At 37.0% G+C, this 16925-nt stretch overlaps 1 protein-coding gene across 2 annotated transcripts in view; it reads left to right on the plus strand.

The window, feature by feature from the left end:
• Window positions 1–16925, plus strand: part of KIF16B (kinesin family member 16B) — a 999411-nt gene that overhangs the window by 678512 nt on the left and 303974 nt on the right. For both annotated transcript variants that reach the window (XM_053712121.1, XM_053712122.1), the window contains one exon: window positions 5750–5800. In XM_053712121.1, coding sequence (XP_053568096.1) covers window positions 5750–5800 — 51 coding nt within the window. The remainder of the gene's footprint in view (window positions 1–5749; window positions 5801–16925) is intronic.

The following is a 16925-nucleotide window of genomic DNA, read 5'->3' on the forward strand; positions in this document are numbered from 1 at the left end:
ATACATATATATATATATATATATATATATATATATATATATATATATATATATATATATGTATGTATCCAATGAGGTATAAGCACACACAGTAACATCCAATTGTAAATCCAAAATGCCCGGGGTGCTTTTAAAATTGTAATACAATCATCCAAAAGTAAAAAAGCACTCACCGGGTCTTTATGCCAACAAGTAGTTTAATGTGACGTTTCGGGGTGACACCCCGTCTTAAGACAACTTTATTACAGACAAATACATTACTCACCCTTTATAACTGTGTCCCGCTCCCAAAAGTGTGTCTGCTGATGGCGTACCGGAAGTCATGTCGACCAGGACGCTCATCAGCAATCTGTGTCAAGACTAAAAACAACACCGTATTGACCTCGAGAAGGTATATGTAACCAAAATTCTCACATAATATGGCAGATTAGAAAGAGCAGCATTGCACATCAAGCCTAGTCTATATATCGTAAGAAAGGGGGGAATTAAGTCTCTCAGATCTCTACTTGACGGCATAAATTATATAAGCCGGGCTGTCTAGAGCCTCCGTAGAAAAGATCTGTAATATAAGTGTGGTATGTAAATATTAAACGGGGATATAATAATCCTAACTCCGTTTTTTAATATAGTGAGCGGCATCTTTATATATTGGTCCCTGGTATATAAGTGTGCAATTAGCACAATCCTAATACTTTTCTATGTACAAAGGGTATACCATATATGCTGCTCGTATATTCCAGGTGATAATGAAATGGAGGCCAGGTCATAGTAACTATTTGCTTAGGTAATGCAAAATTAGATCCAACCCTCTGTTAGTGGCATAGGGTGCATATAGTATACCCTATATCTAGGGTCATGATCATGAATAGAGGTTAAAGAATTAAAACAATGAGAACATAAGGAACATAAGCGACATATTATAAACTTGCTGGTCAAAAGAAACCAACGTCCCGGCACAATTAATCAAAGAAAGCAATGCCAGTCCAAATTAATATTAAGTCCTTGAGGGGCCATAGTACCCAAGTTGAAGATCCACCTGGACTCTCGTTGTAGTAATAGTCTCCCTCTATCGCCACCTCTCACAAGTGGGGGCACATGGTCAATAATTATGTATTTTAAATCAGAAACTGAATGTTTGGCCATGGCAAAATGTCTGGCCACTGGCTGGTCAGAGTCCCCATGGTCAATGGCCGTTCTAACGGCTGACCTGTGGTTTGCCTTCCTGGTTCGCAAATCATCAATGGTCTTGCCCACATAGAATAAGCCACATACACAGTGTAGTAGATATTTTATGTACTTAGTGGTACATGTCACACGATGCTTGATGTTAAAGATCCTGTTTGTATATGGATGTCTGAAGGTTTTCCCAGTTGTCAGGCCATTACATGTGGTGCATCCCAGGCAGCGGAAACAACCAGGTTTGGCATGTAGCCATGTCTCCTTCATGTAACATCCCCTGGTATCTGTTTTAATTAGTTGGTCTCTCAAGGACCTGGCTCTCCAAAAGCCAATTCTTGGAGGTGGTAATCCAAAAAATGGCAGATCTCTATCAGTGGCCACAACAGACCAATGTTTTCGTACACCTTCAACAATCCCTGGTTTGTCAATGTCAAAAGTTGTAAGGAATGTCATTCTCTTGTCCACCTCATTGGATGTTTTCTGGACCAATATATCTGCTTGTTGAAATTTTAATACATCCAATTTCCTCTTCTCCAAGTCATGTTGCTTATATCCTCTCTGGATGAATCTTGACTCCATCTCAAGCATTTGTTGCTCTCTGAGGCTCTCATCAGTATTGTTTCTTGCAGTCCTGGTAAATTGGGAAGTTGGTAATGCAAGTTTCAAAGCAGGGGGGTGACAGCTTTGTGCGTGCAGTAGAGAGTTGCGATCCGTGTCTTTAGTATACAAGGTTGTCAACAGGCGTCCCTCTCTTTTAAAGATTCTTAAGTCAAGGAAGTCCACACTAGTGGTATTGTATACCATCTTGAATTTGATTGTTGGATGGGCATTGTTCACATTCAGAAACCAATTTAGTAGATCCTCCTCAGTGCCATTCCACAGCAGGAAGAGATCATCTATATATCTTTTGTAACAAGTAACCCTTGTATCAGGAGACCTATAGAAAACTTAGAGGTGATCCTACCGATGCATACAAGAAAAAACTGGACAATATGCTGTATAACATGCATACAGCAAACTGCATAGATAAAGATGCACTAGGATTTATGACAGTCCAGCACCCTAGGGTACTGGTTATATATACACTCCCCAAGATCCATAAAAGTATGACGTGCCCTCCTGGGAGACCTATAGTGTCAGCTATAGGCTCCTTTCTCCAGCCTATTGCTATTTACCTTGACACCATAATTCAACCACTGGTTAGAAGTATGGATTCCTTTCTACTGGACTCCAGTTCAATGATTAGGATCCTTAATACAATTACGGATGTCCAAGAAAGTACATTGCTGGTCACCATGGATGTGACCAGCTTGTATACGATAATACCACACAATGAAGGCATTCAGGCCACTTGTAGACAACTGGCGAAAATTCCATATGTGGGTCCCCCCATTGAAGTAATACAAGAACTCCTGTCAGCCTGCTTGGAAATGAATTATTTTCGATTCGAGAGAGAATTCTTCCTCGATTCGAGAGAGAATTCTTCCTGCAAATTGCAGGAACGGCCATGGGGTCAAACGTAGCCCCCACATATGCTAACCTTTTTATGGCGGAATTCGAAACGGTGGGCTCGCCATTATTCCAAGATACAAGGGTTACTTGTTACAAGAGATATATAGATGATCTCTTCCTGCTGTGGAATGGCACTGAGGAGGATCTACTAAATTGGTTTCTGAATGTGAACAATGCCCATCCAACAATCAAATTCAAGATGGTATACAATACCACAATTGTGGACTTCCTTGACTTAAGAATCTTTAAAAGAGAGGGACGTCGTTGACAACCTTGTATACTAAAGACACGGATTGCAACTCTCTACTACACGCACAAAGCTGTCACCCCCCTGCTTTGAAACGTGCATTACCAACTTCCCAATTTACCAGGACTGCAAGAAACAATACTGATGAGAGCCTCAGAGAGCAACAAATGCTTGAGATGGAATCAAGATTCATCCAGAGAGGATATAAGCAACATGACTTGGAGAAGAGGAAATTGGATGCATTAAAATTTCAACAAGCAGATCTATTGGTCCAGAAAACATCCAATGAGGTGGACAAGAGAATGAGATTTCTTACAACTTTTGACATTGACAAACCAGGGATTGTTGAAGGTGTACGAAAACATTGGTCTGTTGTGGCCACTGATAGAGATCTGCCATTTTTTGGATTACCACCTCCAAGAATTGGCTTTTGGAGAGCCAGGTCCTTGAGAGACCAACTAATTAAAACAGATCCCAGGGGATGTTACATGAAGGAGACATGGCTACATGCCAAACCTGGTTGTTTCCGCTGCCTGGGATGCACCACATGTAATGGCCTGACAACTGGGAAAACCTTCAGACATCCATATACAAACAGGATCTTTAACATCAAGCATTGTGTGACATGTACCACTAAGTACATAATATATCTACTACACTGTGTATGTGGCTTATTCTATGTGGGCAAGACCATTGATGATTTGGGGACCAGGATGGCCAACCACAGGTCAGCCATTAGAACGGCCATTGACCGTGGGGACCAGCCAGTGGCCAGACATTTTGCCATGGCCAAACATTCAGTTTCTGATTTAAAATACATAATTATTGACCATGTGCCCCCACTTGTGAGAGGTGGTGATAGAGGGAGACTATTACTACAACGAGAGTCCAGGTGGATCTTCAACTTGGGTACTATGGCCCCTCAAGGACTGAATGTTAATTTGGACTGGCATTGCTTTCTTTGATTAATTGTGCCGGGACGTTGGTTTCTTTTGACCAGCAAGTTTATAATATGTCGCTGCCACCACCTTTTCTGTGTTTGTTATGTTCCTTATGTTCTCATTGTTTTAATTCTTTAACCTCTATTCATGATCATGACCCTAGATATAGGGTATACTATATGCCCCCTATGCCACTAATATAGGGTTGGATCTAATTTTGAATTACCTAAGCAAATAGTTACTATGACCTGGCCTCCATTTCATTATCACCTGGAATATACGAGCAGCGTATATGGTATACCCTTTGTACATAGAAAAGTATTAGGATTGTGCTAATTGCACACTTATATACCAGGGACCAATATATAAAGATGCTGCTCACTATATTAAAAAACGGAGTTAGGATTATTATATCCCCGTTTAATATTTACATACCACACTTATATTACAGATCTTTTCTACGGAGGCTCTAGACAGCCCAGCTTATATAATTTATGCCGTCAAGTAGAGATCTGAGAGACTTAATTCCCCCCTTTCTTACGATATATAGACTAGGCTTGATGTGCAATGCTGCTCTTTCTAATTTGCCATATTATGTGAGAATTTTGGTTACATATACCTTCTCGAGGTCAATACGGTGTTGTTTTTAGTCTTGACACAGATTGCTGATGAGCGTCCTGGTCGCCATGACAACCGATGACGCGGTGGTTCACGGCGCGGCTGTCTGACTTCCGGTACGCCATCAGCAGACACACTTTTGGGAGCGGTACACAGTTATAAAGGGTGAGTAATGTATTTGTCTGTAATAAAGTTGTCTGAAGACGGGGTGTCACCCCGAAACGTCACATTAAACTACTTGTTGGCATAAAGACCCGGTGAGTGCTTTTTTACTTTTGGATGATTATATATATATATATATATATATATATATATATATATATATATATATATATATATATATATATATATATATATATATATATATATGATAATGTTAAGGGGACACCCAAGTCAAAATTAAACTGTCATGACTCAGATAGAGCAAGACATTTTTAACAACGTTCCAATTTACTTCCATTAAAAAAATGTGCATAATCTTTTCCTATTCCTACTGAGCATGTGCACGATTCACAGAATATATGTATATGCATTTGTGATTGGCTGATGGCTGTCACATGATACAGGAGGAGCAGAAATAGACATAACTTTTAAATTTGTCAGAAAAAAATCTGCTACTTATTTGAAGTTCAGATTAAGTGCTATCACTTTGTCTTTTTATCATGCCTTTGTTGATTATGCAAATCTGTATTTACTTGTCCTTTAGTGTAAAATACAAATCTTTAACTATATATCTATAGGAATACATACTGTATAAAGGTATCCGTATATAAAGATATATATATATATATATATATATATATATATATATATATATATATATATATATATATGTTACAATAAAATTACAAATTTTCTGTATGTGAAGAACATTGGAATGTGAAATATTGATAACTCCTGTCTGGTCAGCGCGAGCAATAAGGGTTAGTTTTTTTTCTGGGAAGAATAAGTTAACGCAGTTGTGATATTCAAAGTCCTTTGGTTAGCGTATGTCTCGTTTCGCTGGCTCACAAACTTTTTTACTTTCAACTTGAAATACTTCTGCTACTGACGTGCGCAGAAAGATTACTTATAGCGAAGTTAAGGCTCGAGCAGGAGCACTAAATTCCCTCCACTTGTAATCTAGCCCAATGTCTGATACATCATTAAAAGCAATACATATGTAGCATGTTGTAGTTGAAGCCTAATTTTTTTATTTTTTAACAAAAATAACTATTAGACTTGTTTTATATGTTTGCTTTGTTATTTTTAGGTCAGTGACAAATTTTTGAATGGAGCAATACAAAGAAAACTTAAATATGAAGTAAGTTCCGTTTTCCTGTTTATTCACATCACTATTATTGCATGATACAACTAATTCAATCACCTTGATCTGAAGCATGTTATGATTATATTTCATTTATATGTTTTTCTTTGGTGGGGGAGGGGGGGGTTCTGAATGGTGGTGGTCTGATTTTTCACCATCCTTTATTTTTAGCAGAATCGGATTTGAAGCTTGTCTGATTTTGAGCAATTGGTATTATTTTAACTGCTACTGGTTTTGTTTATTAAGATAGTTAGGCAGAAAGGCTAGGGGAACTATTTCTTTTAGCTGGTTTATGAACAGTGTCATGCAGAAAAATTATGTTTTGTATAATCACAGATTTTGCTATTACTGAAACATGGTGTTGTGAGAAAATCTAAATTCTTCTTGAAATTAAACCAACATTCTCATAATAGTTTAAAATGCCCACCATATTAATTAAGCTATTTTCATCCTCTCAGATGTATGTGAACGCATAGGATCTGGTTGTAGATTTCTTTAAAAATATTTGTTCCAAGTCTCAAATTAATAATTTTAAGGAGGAGGAGAGGACAACAAGCGATAAGAATCATACTGTTAACAAATAAAGTGATGGAAAAATGGGTTTTTCCGCAATCAAAATTAATTATCTGGTAATTTCCTTTCTGGGATCAAAACGCACAATTATTATATTATTCTATAAGGAAAACCTAAACCGTTTGGATTGTTTCCTTTTTTGACATTTTAAACAGAAACCGCTTTCTCAGACATGTCGTAGAATCACAAGTATTCCTAAGATGGAGGCTACTTCAACAAGTGAAGGAAGAATCACCAACTTTGATAGACAGCACCTGAATATTTTGTCTGCTAATTCATATCTTAGCCTCACTAAAACAAATGCTAAATCTCAAGAGAGACTTATAAAGGAAAAGAAAGAGCAAGGAAGAAATATATCATCCATTAGTGAATATTTTGATTTTCTGTCTGACAAAAAATATGAACCAAATCCCCTTCTCAGTAGAAATTTCTGTAACAGAAAATGCTCACATGAAAATCTCCCATGTGTTCCACTGCATATTCCTTGTCAAACTAAAGGGAAACAGTTGGGAGCTGAACTTTGTGACCAAGATTTCTTAAAATCTGTATCTGAGACATCTTTAACCGAGCAGATGTCACCCCCTGAGATTGGACCTGCTGATAATGAGCAACCTAAGCTCAAAGAAATATTTCACTGTGCTCTCCCTAAGACTAATATGTTTCCTGAAATTGATTTAAAGGATAAAATCCTTTGCTATCCAACTCACCAGGGTATCCCACAGCAGTCTCATTTGTGTAAGGATATTGTTCAAAGGAACTATGATAATAGCAAGAATAGCTCCTCTTGTCCAGATGATACCCAGTCAAAGGCCACCGAGGAAAAAACATTCAGTTTGCAACATCTTTTCAGTAGGTGTTCCAGTCTTTACAAAGATAGTCAGCTGCCAGCAATACAAAGTGTGTATAAACAAGCAAAGGACTGGTATAATATACATGACAAGAAAGCAGTGTATACACAAGCCCTAGCATATATAAGACATACACGTTTTTTTAAGACTGAACCATTACCAGCCACAGACAAGGAGTTTGTATATACAAAATCTCATAGCCATCATGAGAGTGAGGTTAAACTTTACAGCTTCAGTCAATCTGAATACTTGAATATAAACACTGGAGAGTCAACATTGTGTGAGTTATCACTGAGAAAAAATACATTTGATTTATCAGATAACGAAGACTACAGGAAACATGAGAGTCTGGAAGTTGGCACTGTTGTAAGGCAATTCTTTGTTGAGTTCCCAAAGAAACATTTAATACTTCAGAGTTACCTTCAGAGGGAACTAATGGAGTATTTTATCACAAGTGTACCAGCGTTGGATATCGATATGAATGAATGTAAATCTATATATTGGTTTTGTGTTGCTAACTGTCTTCTACCTGAACCTCAGCCTGCATGTTTAATCTTGTTAGAATCCATTCTTTATTCTTTAGTATTTTCTAGCAGTTCAGTAAAGCTGTTCTCTGCCCTTCCACTTTCTAATGTTCAGGGAGTTCAAATTTGTTTTGGAGGACAAAGTCTGCACCTTATTGGATTGGAAAATGAGTGCCTTCTCACTATTTGCACTTACAGTATCCACTACACGCAAAGGTTATGCCACGATCTATGTAAAATATTGTTGACAGAGTCAGACTATTTCAATTGTGTAAACCACCCCATCTTTAAAAAGAATTTGATGCTGTTGTCCCTTGATTGGCATGCAGATGTACCCAACTTTGTTGGAACAAATGGTTTTACATTAACTTGTAATTTTAAAGATGCTTTAGTTGATGTAGTTTATCTCCTTCATGAAAATTCGAATGAGGCAAAACCACCATTGGGAGATATTCATTTGTTATTATACACAACAGTGAAGGTAAAATACGAGTGTCAGCACAGTCCTTACAGCTCTTTAGTGCTTACTAATTTTTCTATAGCACTGTTCAAAGACAGACATGGGTTGTATTCTACACCCAGTTTCCAGTCAACTGATGCTACCTGTGTACATTGTGTTAAAATTAAACAGCACAGTTTGTGCGATCTTAAGTACATCGTCCTAACAGACAAAGATGATCTAACTAAAATGAGTATAGTGTTTCTTAAAAAGAATCTTGATAAAAAGGTTAGTACACATGGTAACCTGTTGCTGCCATTTGTTTCCCAACAGAACTTTGAAGGTAGTGCAACATCAGACAAAGACATATGGGAAATCACAGTGAGCTGTACAAGGGATGCAGTTTTACTTATGAAGTTTTTAACTAAATAGAGTTGTTTTCAGAAAAAGATGGAAAAGGGGACACATTCATGTATATAAGTCCCTTTTGTTTTTAAATGCACATAACACTACATACTTTATTCCTGTTCAGTGGGAGATATTTGACTGTTTGTCAGTATCCTGATATAAAGAGAAGTTTACTAAACCCTCACAGTTCTACATAAATAAAATGATATTACAAGTTAAAGGGACACTGAACACAAATGTTTTCTTTAATTATTCAGATGATAGAGCATGCAATTTTAAGCAACTTTCTAGTTTACTCCCATTATCAATTTTCTTTGTTCTCTTGCTATCTCTATTTGAAAAACAGGCATGCAAAGCTTGGGAGCTGGCCCATTTTTCTTCAGCAAGCACTATCCAGTAAATAAGAAAGTTGCTTAAAATTGCATGCTTTATCTGAATCATGAAATAAATAATTTGGGTTTGGTATCCCTTTAATTTCCCTACCCTTCAGGAAATCTGCTAATTGTGTTGGCACTGCAAAGCTTGCCATCTTATAAGGCATCAGTCTTAAAGGGACATGAAATTAATTTTTTTTTCTTTCATGATTCAGAAAGAGAATACACATTTAAACAACTTTCCAATTTACTTCTATTATATAATTTGCTTAATTCTCTTGGTATACTTTGTTAATGATGTAGCAGTGCACTACTGGGAGCTAGCTGAATGCACTGGATAAGCCAATAAAATGAGGCATATATGTAGAGCCTCTAATCAGCAGCTCCTGAGTCTACCTAGGTATCCTTTTTAACAAAGGATATCGAGAGAACTAAACAAATTAGATAACAGAAGTAAATTGGAAAGTTATTTAAAATCACATGCTCTGTCTGAATCAGTAGAGAAAGAAAAACACGTTTGTTTCATGTCCCTTTAAGATACATTTGAACATTTTTATGGCCTATCTCCCTTCCTTTCTAGGTGACTGTATCACATTGTAAATGTTCTCTTATTATTCTCTTTTAGGAAAGGAGTTTAAACAAAGGTTAATATTTGTATTTCTCTACATGAGAAGAGAATCACATTTCAGGCTTTCATTCAAAAAATGGTCTTCTTGTTAATAACCATTGCAATCTATGCTAGTAAATCTGATATAAAATTAAGTATATTACCCAAGACTATATTATATTTAGAAATGAAAATGCTACATATTATTGGTTTTTCTCTTTCCCTATTAAAGCAAGCAGTTTAGCACAGTCTTTAATGACATTACTATTCAAGTATATGGCCTTGTAATAGCTAGTATTATTTATGTTTGGAACTGCACAGTGACCTAAAATATTTGATAAGCGCAAAATTTTAACACGTTAAATACTACAGTAAAACAAGTTCAAATACATCATGGCTTTAAAGTGAATGTAAATTTTGATGCTAAAGTGCCCGGTTTTTAAAAATTAGATTAAAAACAGGGGCACTTTAATTCATCAAAGTTTACATTTCACTCCTGTTGAGAAAAAAAAACGTACCTTTTAATTATGACAGCAGCTCCAGCTTCCTCCGGTCGTTGCAAGCCATTTCTGATGTCAGAAATGATGGATAGGTCATCCTCCAATCACAGCTTCCCCCCCGGGGGAATCAGTGACTGATTCAAAGCCGTGATTGGAGGAAGCCTGATTCCTCATTTTAGACCCAGGAAGAGGCTTTGGGACGGGCGGAGGAAGCTGGAGCTGCGGTCAAGATTAAAAGGTAAAAAAAATTTCACAACAGGAGTGAAATGTAAATTTTGATGAATTAAAGTGTCCCTATTTTTAATCAAATTTTTAAAAACCGGACACTTTAGCATCACAATTTACATTCACTTTAATTCAAATAGAATTCTATCCACTAAAAAAATTAAATAATCATTTTTAGTAGCAGTAGTCATTTAAGTAGTTGTTTTATATAGTACTCAATATTTCACTTTTCATTTTGTTATCTTTTGTGTCTTAAAAATTATTAAACTTCCTTGGTATGTCAGGCACATTTAAATAAATTACACCCCCCCCCCATAAATTGCCACCAGTGGGCAACTTACTTATTTGTCAAGTATAAAGCATGAGATTTTAGTTTAATTTTTAGTACAAATAATAAATATGTTAATAATTATGGTATTTCACAGCCAGTCTGTTCGAAAATACCATTTTACAATCTACGGATGAGTTGGTTAATCACGTGACCTTTGATATTTCTAATTCTAAAAGATAAAAACAAAATATTGTAATTTTGTAAAATAATAATAATAATATACATTTGTTATTGTTGTTCCTTACTTCAAAATTACATTTCTTTCATGAAGGGGTGAGAGTCCGCAAGTTCATTACTTCTGGGATTCTACTCAGGACCACTAGGAGGAGAAAAAGCCATGAGTTGTGATATTGAGATTGAATTCCCGCCACTGGGAGGAGACAAAGAACCCCAACACAGGAGCTTTTAATCTCTCCCACTTCCCCTCACCACTCAGTTTTGTTCTTTGCCTTCCAGGAGTGAAGTTGAATATAAAGGTCGTCCAGTACGTTTTATATGGATTGTTAAGGAGCTCAGTCCTATGTGAGACCCATTTCCCATAGGGCATAGTCATTTGAAGCTGCTGTGAGGAAAATTCTCTTCTACAAGACAGAAGCAGGGGCTTAGCAGTACCAAGTTATGTGCACAGTATCTCCATTCGAGGATGCCAGCCATAACTACCTCTAGTTGTCACCGGTATTGGACCCTTAGCTTCCTCCTGTAGAAATTAAAATACTTTCCAGTCAGATTCTCTGCTGTTGCCTCTATAGCACTGGATGGTCTCTCTACAGGATGCAGCTTCAGTGTTTCCTGCCTGGTAAGATCAGTGGAGGGGTGCATCTCTCAGGTAAGTGAATACCAGCACTGACGTAGCTCACAGGCCATTTTTAGATGCTTTCAGACCATATAGCATATGCTTGGGGACTCAGCCTACCTGCAAACTACATTTTCATATCAATTAACCCTGGTCGCAATCCTTCTTATAGGAAGGCTATGGGACTCCCTATACCATTTTTTTATCAACTTAGTAGCTTTTTATTTTGAGATGCATGCTCTTTAAGAAACCACCAAACACTTATTTCACTAAGCGCTTGGCAACGGTCAGGAGCAGTTGTGTTTTGCTCACCCCTTGGACCTATATTTACAATTTGTATTTATTTTATTTTATTTTTATTTTTTTATATACACATGGGGCTTGCTAAACATTACTGGTAGAGGGGCCTTTTTCCCGCCCTCCGTTTAGTGCTTTTTCTCCTGCCTGCACCAGGGAAACTAAAGCAGTTAAGAAGAGCTGCTCTGATGAAAATTCTTGGATTTTCTTCTTAAATGGAAAGAGTCAACAGCTGTATTAATTACTTTTGGGAAAATAGAACCTGACCACCAGGAAGAGGCAAAGACACCTCAGCCAAAGGCTTAAATACCCCTCCCACTTCCCTCATTCCCCAGTCATTCTTTGCCTTTCGTCCCAGGAGGTTGGCAGAGAAGTGTCAGAAGTTTTTGATAGTCTCTTATGGAGGGTAGTACTCTTCGGCATGGAACTGGAGTTTTAAGTAATCCTATCAGTCTCTCAGTGAGGGCATGGATGAAAGTTAGATTCTGCAGATGCAGGGAGAGTCTTTCTGCGAAACCATCCTGACTCATATTAACAGCTCCACAAGCAATCAGTGTTGATGAGTTGCACTGCCTGCTTTCTTCTCTCAAGTCCATGGTAGAGGCAATGCTACTAGCTGTCACACTTAAAGGGCCATTTTCCTGTTCCACGGCGTAGATTCCGGTAAGATTGTTTAATTTTACTTTCATTATGAATGTTTTCCTGGAAGGCTACCACCCTTTTTTCTGCTACAGTTGATCCTTGGAGGGGGTGAGTACCTTAATAACAAGAGGGTAAAGTGTTCAAAGTGTGTTTATTTAGGAATATACTGTTTTTCCTTGTTTTAGGCCATAGTAATATCCATCTGGGATCTAAGGTATATTCACTGAGGCTGCTTAGTAGTAGAAGTAATTATTACCCTGTTGCATATTTTATTTTGAGCTACTTTCACAAAGTTCACTGGTGTGGCTTAGTGGTTCGCTTAGCCGCTTTACAAGCGGAAGGATGAGAGTTTGAATCAAGACTTAGCTTGGCTTATGTTAATCAGCGTAAACTGTGTATTATATATGGATAAGTAAACATATTTACAGACATTGTATATACAGTCCAGGGTTTATAACATATCCTACAGCCCATGCACTATTTTTCTGAATGCAAAATCTTTATAGATGTTGATATTCTATTATTAGTATCTGGCTATTTATATGTGTGTTAGTGTACTATATGTATATTTATGGTACAAATGTATGTGCAAACACATGGAGTTTACTATTAGCTGTTCATTTACTTGTACATCAGATACACAGCATATCTATATGCAGATAATATGTAATTAGACATAACCACTCTCAGGTGCAGCTCTGCACAAAGTGGTATAATGATAGATAATCATCATATATAATATGTAAAATGTCCTGTACAGGAGTTGTCTGGTTTGATTTTTCATCCAGCCATGGTTTGACTTAGGTTTATTACAACCAAATTGAAAAGATAAGCTCCACAGCACTTTCCTAGTATTGTTCTGAATCGCTGTATTATCCCCAGCTAAGCTAAAAAGCTGAATTTACAGCAATGCTATTGCCTAAAGGGATTCTGAGTAAAATCAAATAGCTTCTATAGTTCTCTTTCAAGGATTTCAAGGTTAACTTGTAGCTCAGTGGTAGCACACTGCATTTCAAGCCAGCTGTCCTGGGTTCAATAACTGAGTAGGCTGTCACAGTTTACTATATCCTTAAATTGTCCTTGGGCTTACTTTTCCTTTTCTCTTCTGCCATGTCGGTATAAATTCACTTTTGGTAAATTCCTCATCAGCTATTTTGGCAAAATATTCAGTTTTCTATTTGCCAAACTATCTCTATTGATATTTTACTACTTCTGTCTGTCTATGGGAATTTGTCTGTTATGTCTGTTGATCTGTTGATCAGGAGACATTGCTTATCAAAGTGGATAAATACTTTCTGTCTACAAGGTCCCATACAAAATATAGGACATTTGAGGTTTTTTTGCCATTCTTTGAAGGTAACTTCCTCCGTTCATTGTGTTTTAGACCTGGAGAACATGGGATTTTTTTTCCATTTGTGCCTATTACAGAACAGGGCTAGGTTGGTTTTTTTTCCAACCTCTTCTTTGTTGCAAAAGGAGGATAGGAACTTTAAGACCCATAATAGATTGAATGCTCTAGACAGGTTTCTTAGAGTGCTTACTCAAAATGGAAACAATTGACACTCTTAGCCTTGATCCAACAGGGTCAATTCAGGTCCACAATAGATCGGAAGGATGCATACCTTCATGTTCTCATTCTGGACTGTTGTCCTTCCATTTTGTTCATTCACAGCTCCGCATATTTTCGCAAGGGTGTTAGGAGCCTTATTGGCAATGTTTCCAATTCACATATCAGTTGCCCCATACCTGGAAATGGTGGCGACCTCAGATTGATATTGCTCGTTTTCATTTTCCTCCTATTTAGCTATATATGCTGTGTCAATGGTCGAGGAATTATATGCAATTAGATATACAAATTGTTCTAGATTCCTCAGTTTGACTATCTCTATCCTGGTGGATACACTAACCTTTTTTTTATCCTTGGGGGAAACTTTCTTCATCCTTCTTGGGCTTTGTGACCACATAAGACAATCTTTCAGGATGGGAGGCTGTCTGGAAAGTTTGAAGAGCGCAAATAGTCTGGTCTCCCCTGGAGGCGAGGTTACCTATAAACATCTTAAAGGGACAGCGTACAGCAATTTTCATATAACTGCATGTAATTGAAACTACTATAAAAAGGGTATGTACAGATACTGATCTAAAAATCCAGTATAAAACCTTTTGAAAACTTACTTAGAAGCTCCCATTTTAGCACTGTTGATGAGGTTAGGCTGGAACACCCAGTGAAAGGGGCTGGGAAATCAATAAGTGCAGACCCCCCCCCCCTTCCCTGCTTATGAAAAGACAGATAACATAAACAGGTGCCAGCAGGAGTCTGTAAACGTATGTATACATTTGACACTGTGGGGTTTGGATAGGAGTCTGAAAATCATCTCAATGTTATTAAAAAAAAATAAGCAAAACTATACATTTTTATAAAAACGCTCCCGGATGGGCTAAATAAATGGATCATCTGCAAAACATTTACGCAAAGAAAAAATGTATATACAATTTCCCTGGCGATTCTTTGTGCTCTTAGTTGTTACTTCTCCTGAAGTAAGGATAACATATCAGTTTTCAGTCAATTAATGTCATGGAAGTGACATATATATATATATTTATATATATATATATATATATATATAATATATATATATATATATATATAAATTGTCAAAGTGGGTCTCACAGATTATTTCATTTCCAGGAAGAACAGATGATTGATGTTTTAGGGATCCCATGGATTTGTTTCTGGCATTCTTTTTCCTCCCTTTGTTCTTCTTCCAATAATTATATCTCAAATCAAGTAGGACTCTATTTTAGTCCTTCCAATAGCTCTTGCTTAGCCACACAGAACCTGGCATACAGATTTGATTCAAATGTCCAACTCTTCCCCTGGGTTGTTTACTCAGTGTCGGAACCTCTTGTTTTAGGGTCTGCTTTATTAAACTGATCTTCCATTTTAGAATTGATAGCATGGAGTTGGATCTTCTAGTTTTAAAAGCTCAGAGGTTTTTTTCTGATGCTGTCATCTATTCGATTTTACAGGTCAGAATGCCGGTAACGCAAACAATTTTCCCCAGGATATGGAGGATATTCTATGCCCAAATTATTTTGCTCATCCACTTCATTTCTCCTTCCATGGAGTGTAAATGTTCTTATCTCAACTATGCAGGTTCCTCTCCTTGGACCATACCTCCATATATAATTTCATCTTCTGTTTTCTTTGTATCTTCGACTAGCGGAGTCTCTGGACTATCAGCTCTCTCTTTTTACAGTACAAAGCTGTTCTTTATAATATATATGATTTCCTACCTAAGGATGCTTCTTCTATAATTTATGCAAATAAACCATTATTTCCTTCATTGTGTCAGACTCCTTTATGCTAAGGAGTAACTTATCCATATCCTAGATGTGGTGCGATCATTTCTCTTTTTTACACAGGCTTCTAAGTTTTTTCGAAATAGAGCTCAAGCTGGTTTGTAATAATTTCTTTGACTTGTCGAGGCAAAATGTTACTGCATTAACTTTGACTTATTAATCAAGTGATTTTCAGTCTTTTTGGACACAGGGAAGTCCCAAGTCGTATTGGATCTTTCCACTAGATCAGTTTCTTCTTTGTTCATTATGGAATAGATATATTTCCAATCCCACTGCTTTGTCATGCTTCTGTAGAAGCGAGTTTTGTCTGGAAAATCCTTCGGGCCTCTGTGTCTGGCAAATAGGTAGTGCCTTATTTTGTCCCACCCTTTCTTTGACGTGGACTCACAGCTTGGGTATTTAATCGAACACATCACAGCTTTGTAGACTCTCATCATCATATGAAAAAAATGTATGCTTACCTGATAAATTATTTTCTTTCAGGATGATGAGTCCACAAGCCCCCTACTCTATCTATTTAGTGTTTGGCGGCAGTTTTTTATTTGCACCTCTGTAGACTCTGCTTTGTCTTTTCTACCTATCTTTTCCCTTTTTCTCTGATCGTCTATACGTTAAATTGAGTGGTGAGGGGAAGTTGGAGAGATTAAAAACTCTTGTGTTGGGTTTCTTTGCCTCCTCTTAGAGATGGGAATTATATACCACAGACTTGTGGACTCTCATAATCCTGAAAGAAAATAATTCATCAGACGATTAAAAATCTTGGGTTTCTATGTCCTCTTCAGTCTAATGCTTACAGGCATGCTCTTAGTCCTTTGTAAATGCTCAGTTGCGAGCACCAGCTTATATTGCTTCTGCTGAGAGTCATTTCAGCTTGCACAGATACTTTAATGCTGCACTGTTATTTCTTTAATTTATTGTGGAGATGGGAAAATTTCCAATTTTCTCCAAGAGGGTTGTAATATTATTATATCATTATTATTGTTGTTATTAATATTCTGTCTGTCCGAGATTCTCCTTTTTTTATTTTACAATACCTGTTACCACTCCTATTTGAATCAGTATTCTTGCTATAAAGAACCCAGACTTATTTGTTTATTTCTGTATGCAATCCAGACAGATCTGTGGTGTATTTACTGATATTAAGGTTATTTTTGTTGTGATTATTATCCTCACAATAATTGGAGCATTCTGGAACTGTCCC

This window comes from Bombina bombina, chromosome 4, assembly GCF_027579735.1.
Source record: "Bombina bombina isolate aBomBom1 chromosome 4, aBomBom1.pri, whole genome shotgun sequence".
Lineage (NCBI taxonomy): Eukaryota > Metazoa > Chordata > Amphibia > Anura > Bombinatoridae > Bombina > Bombina bombina.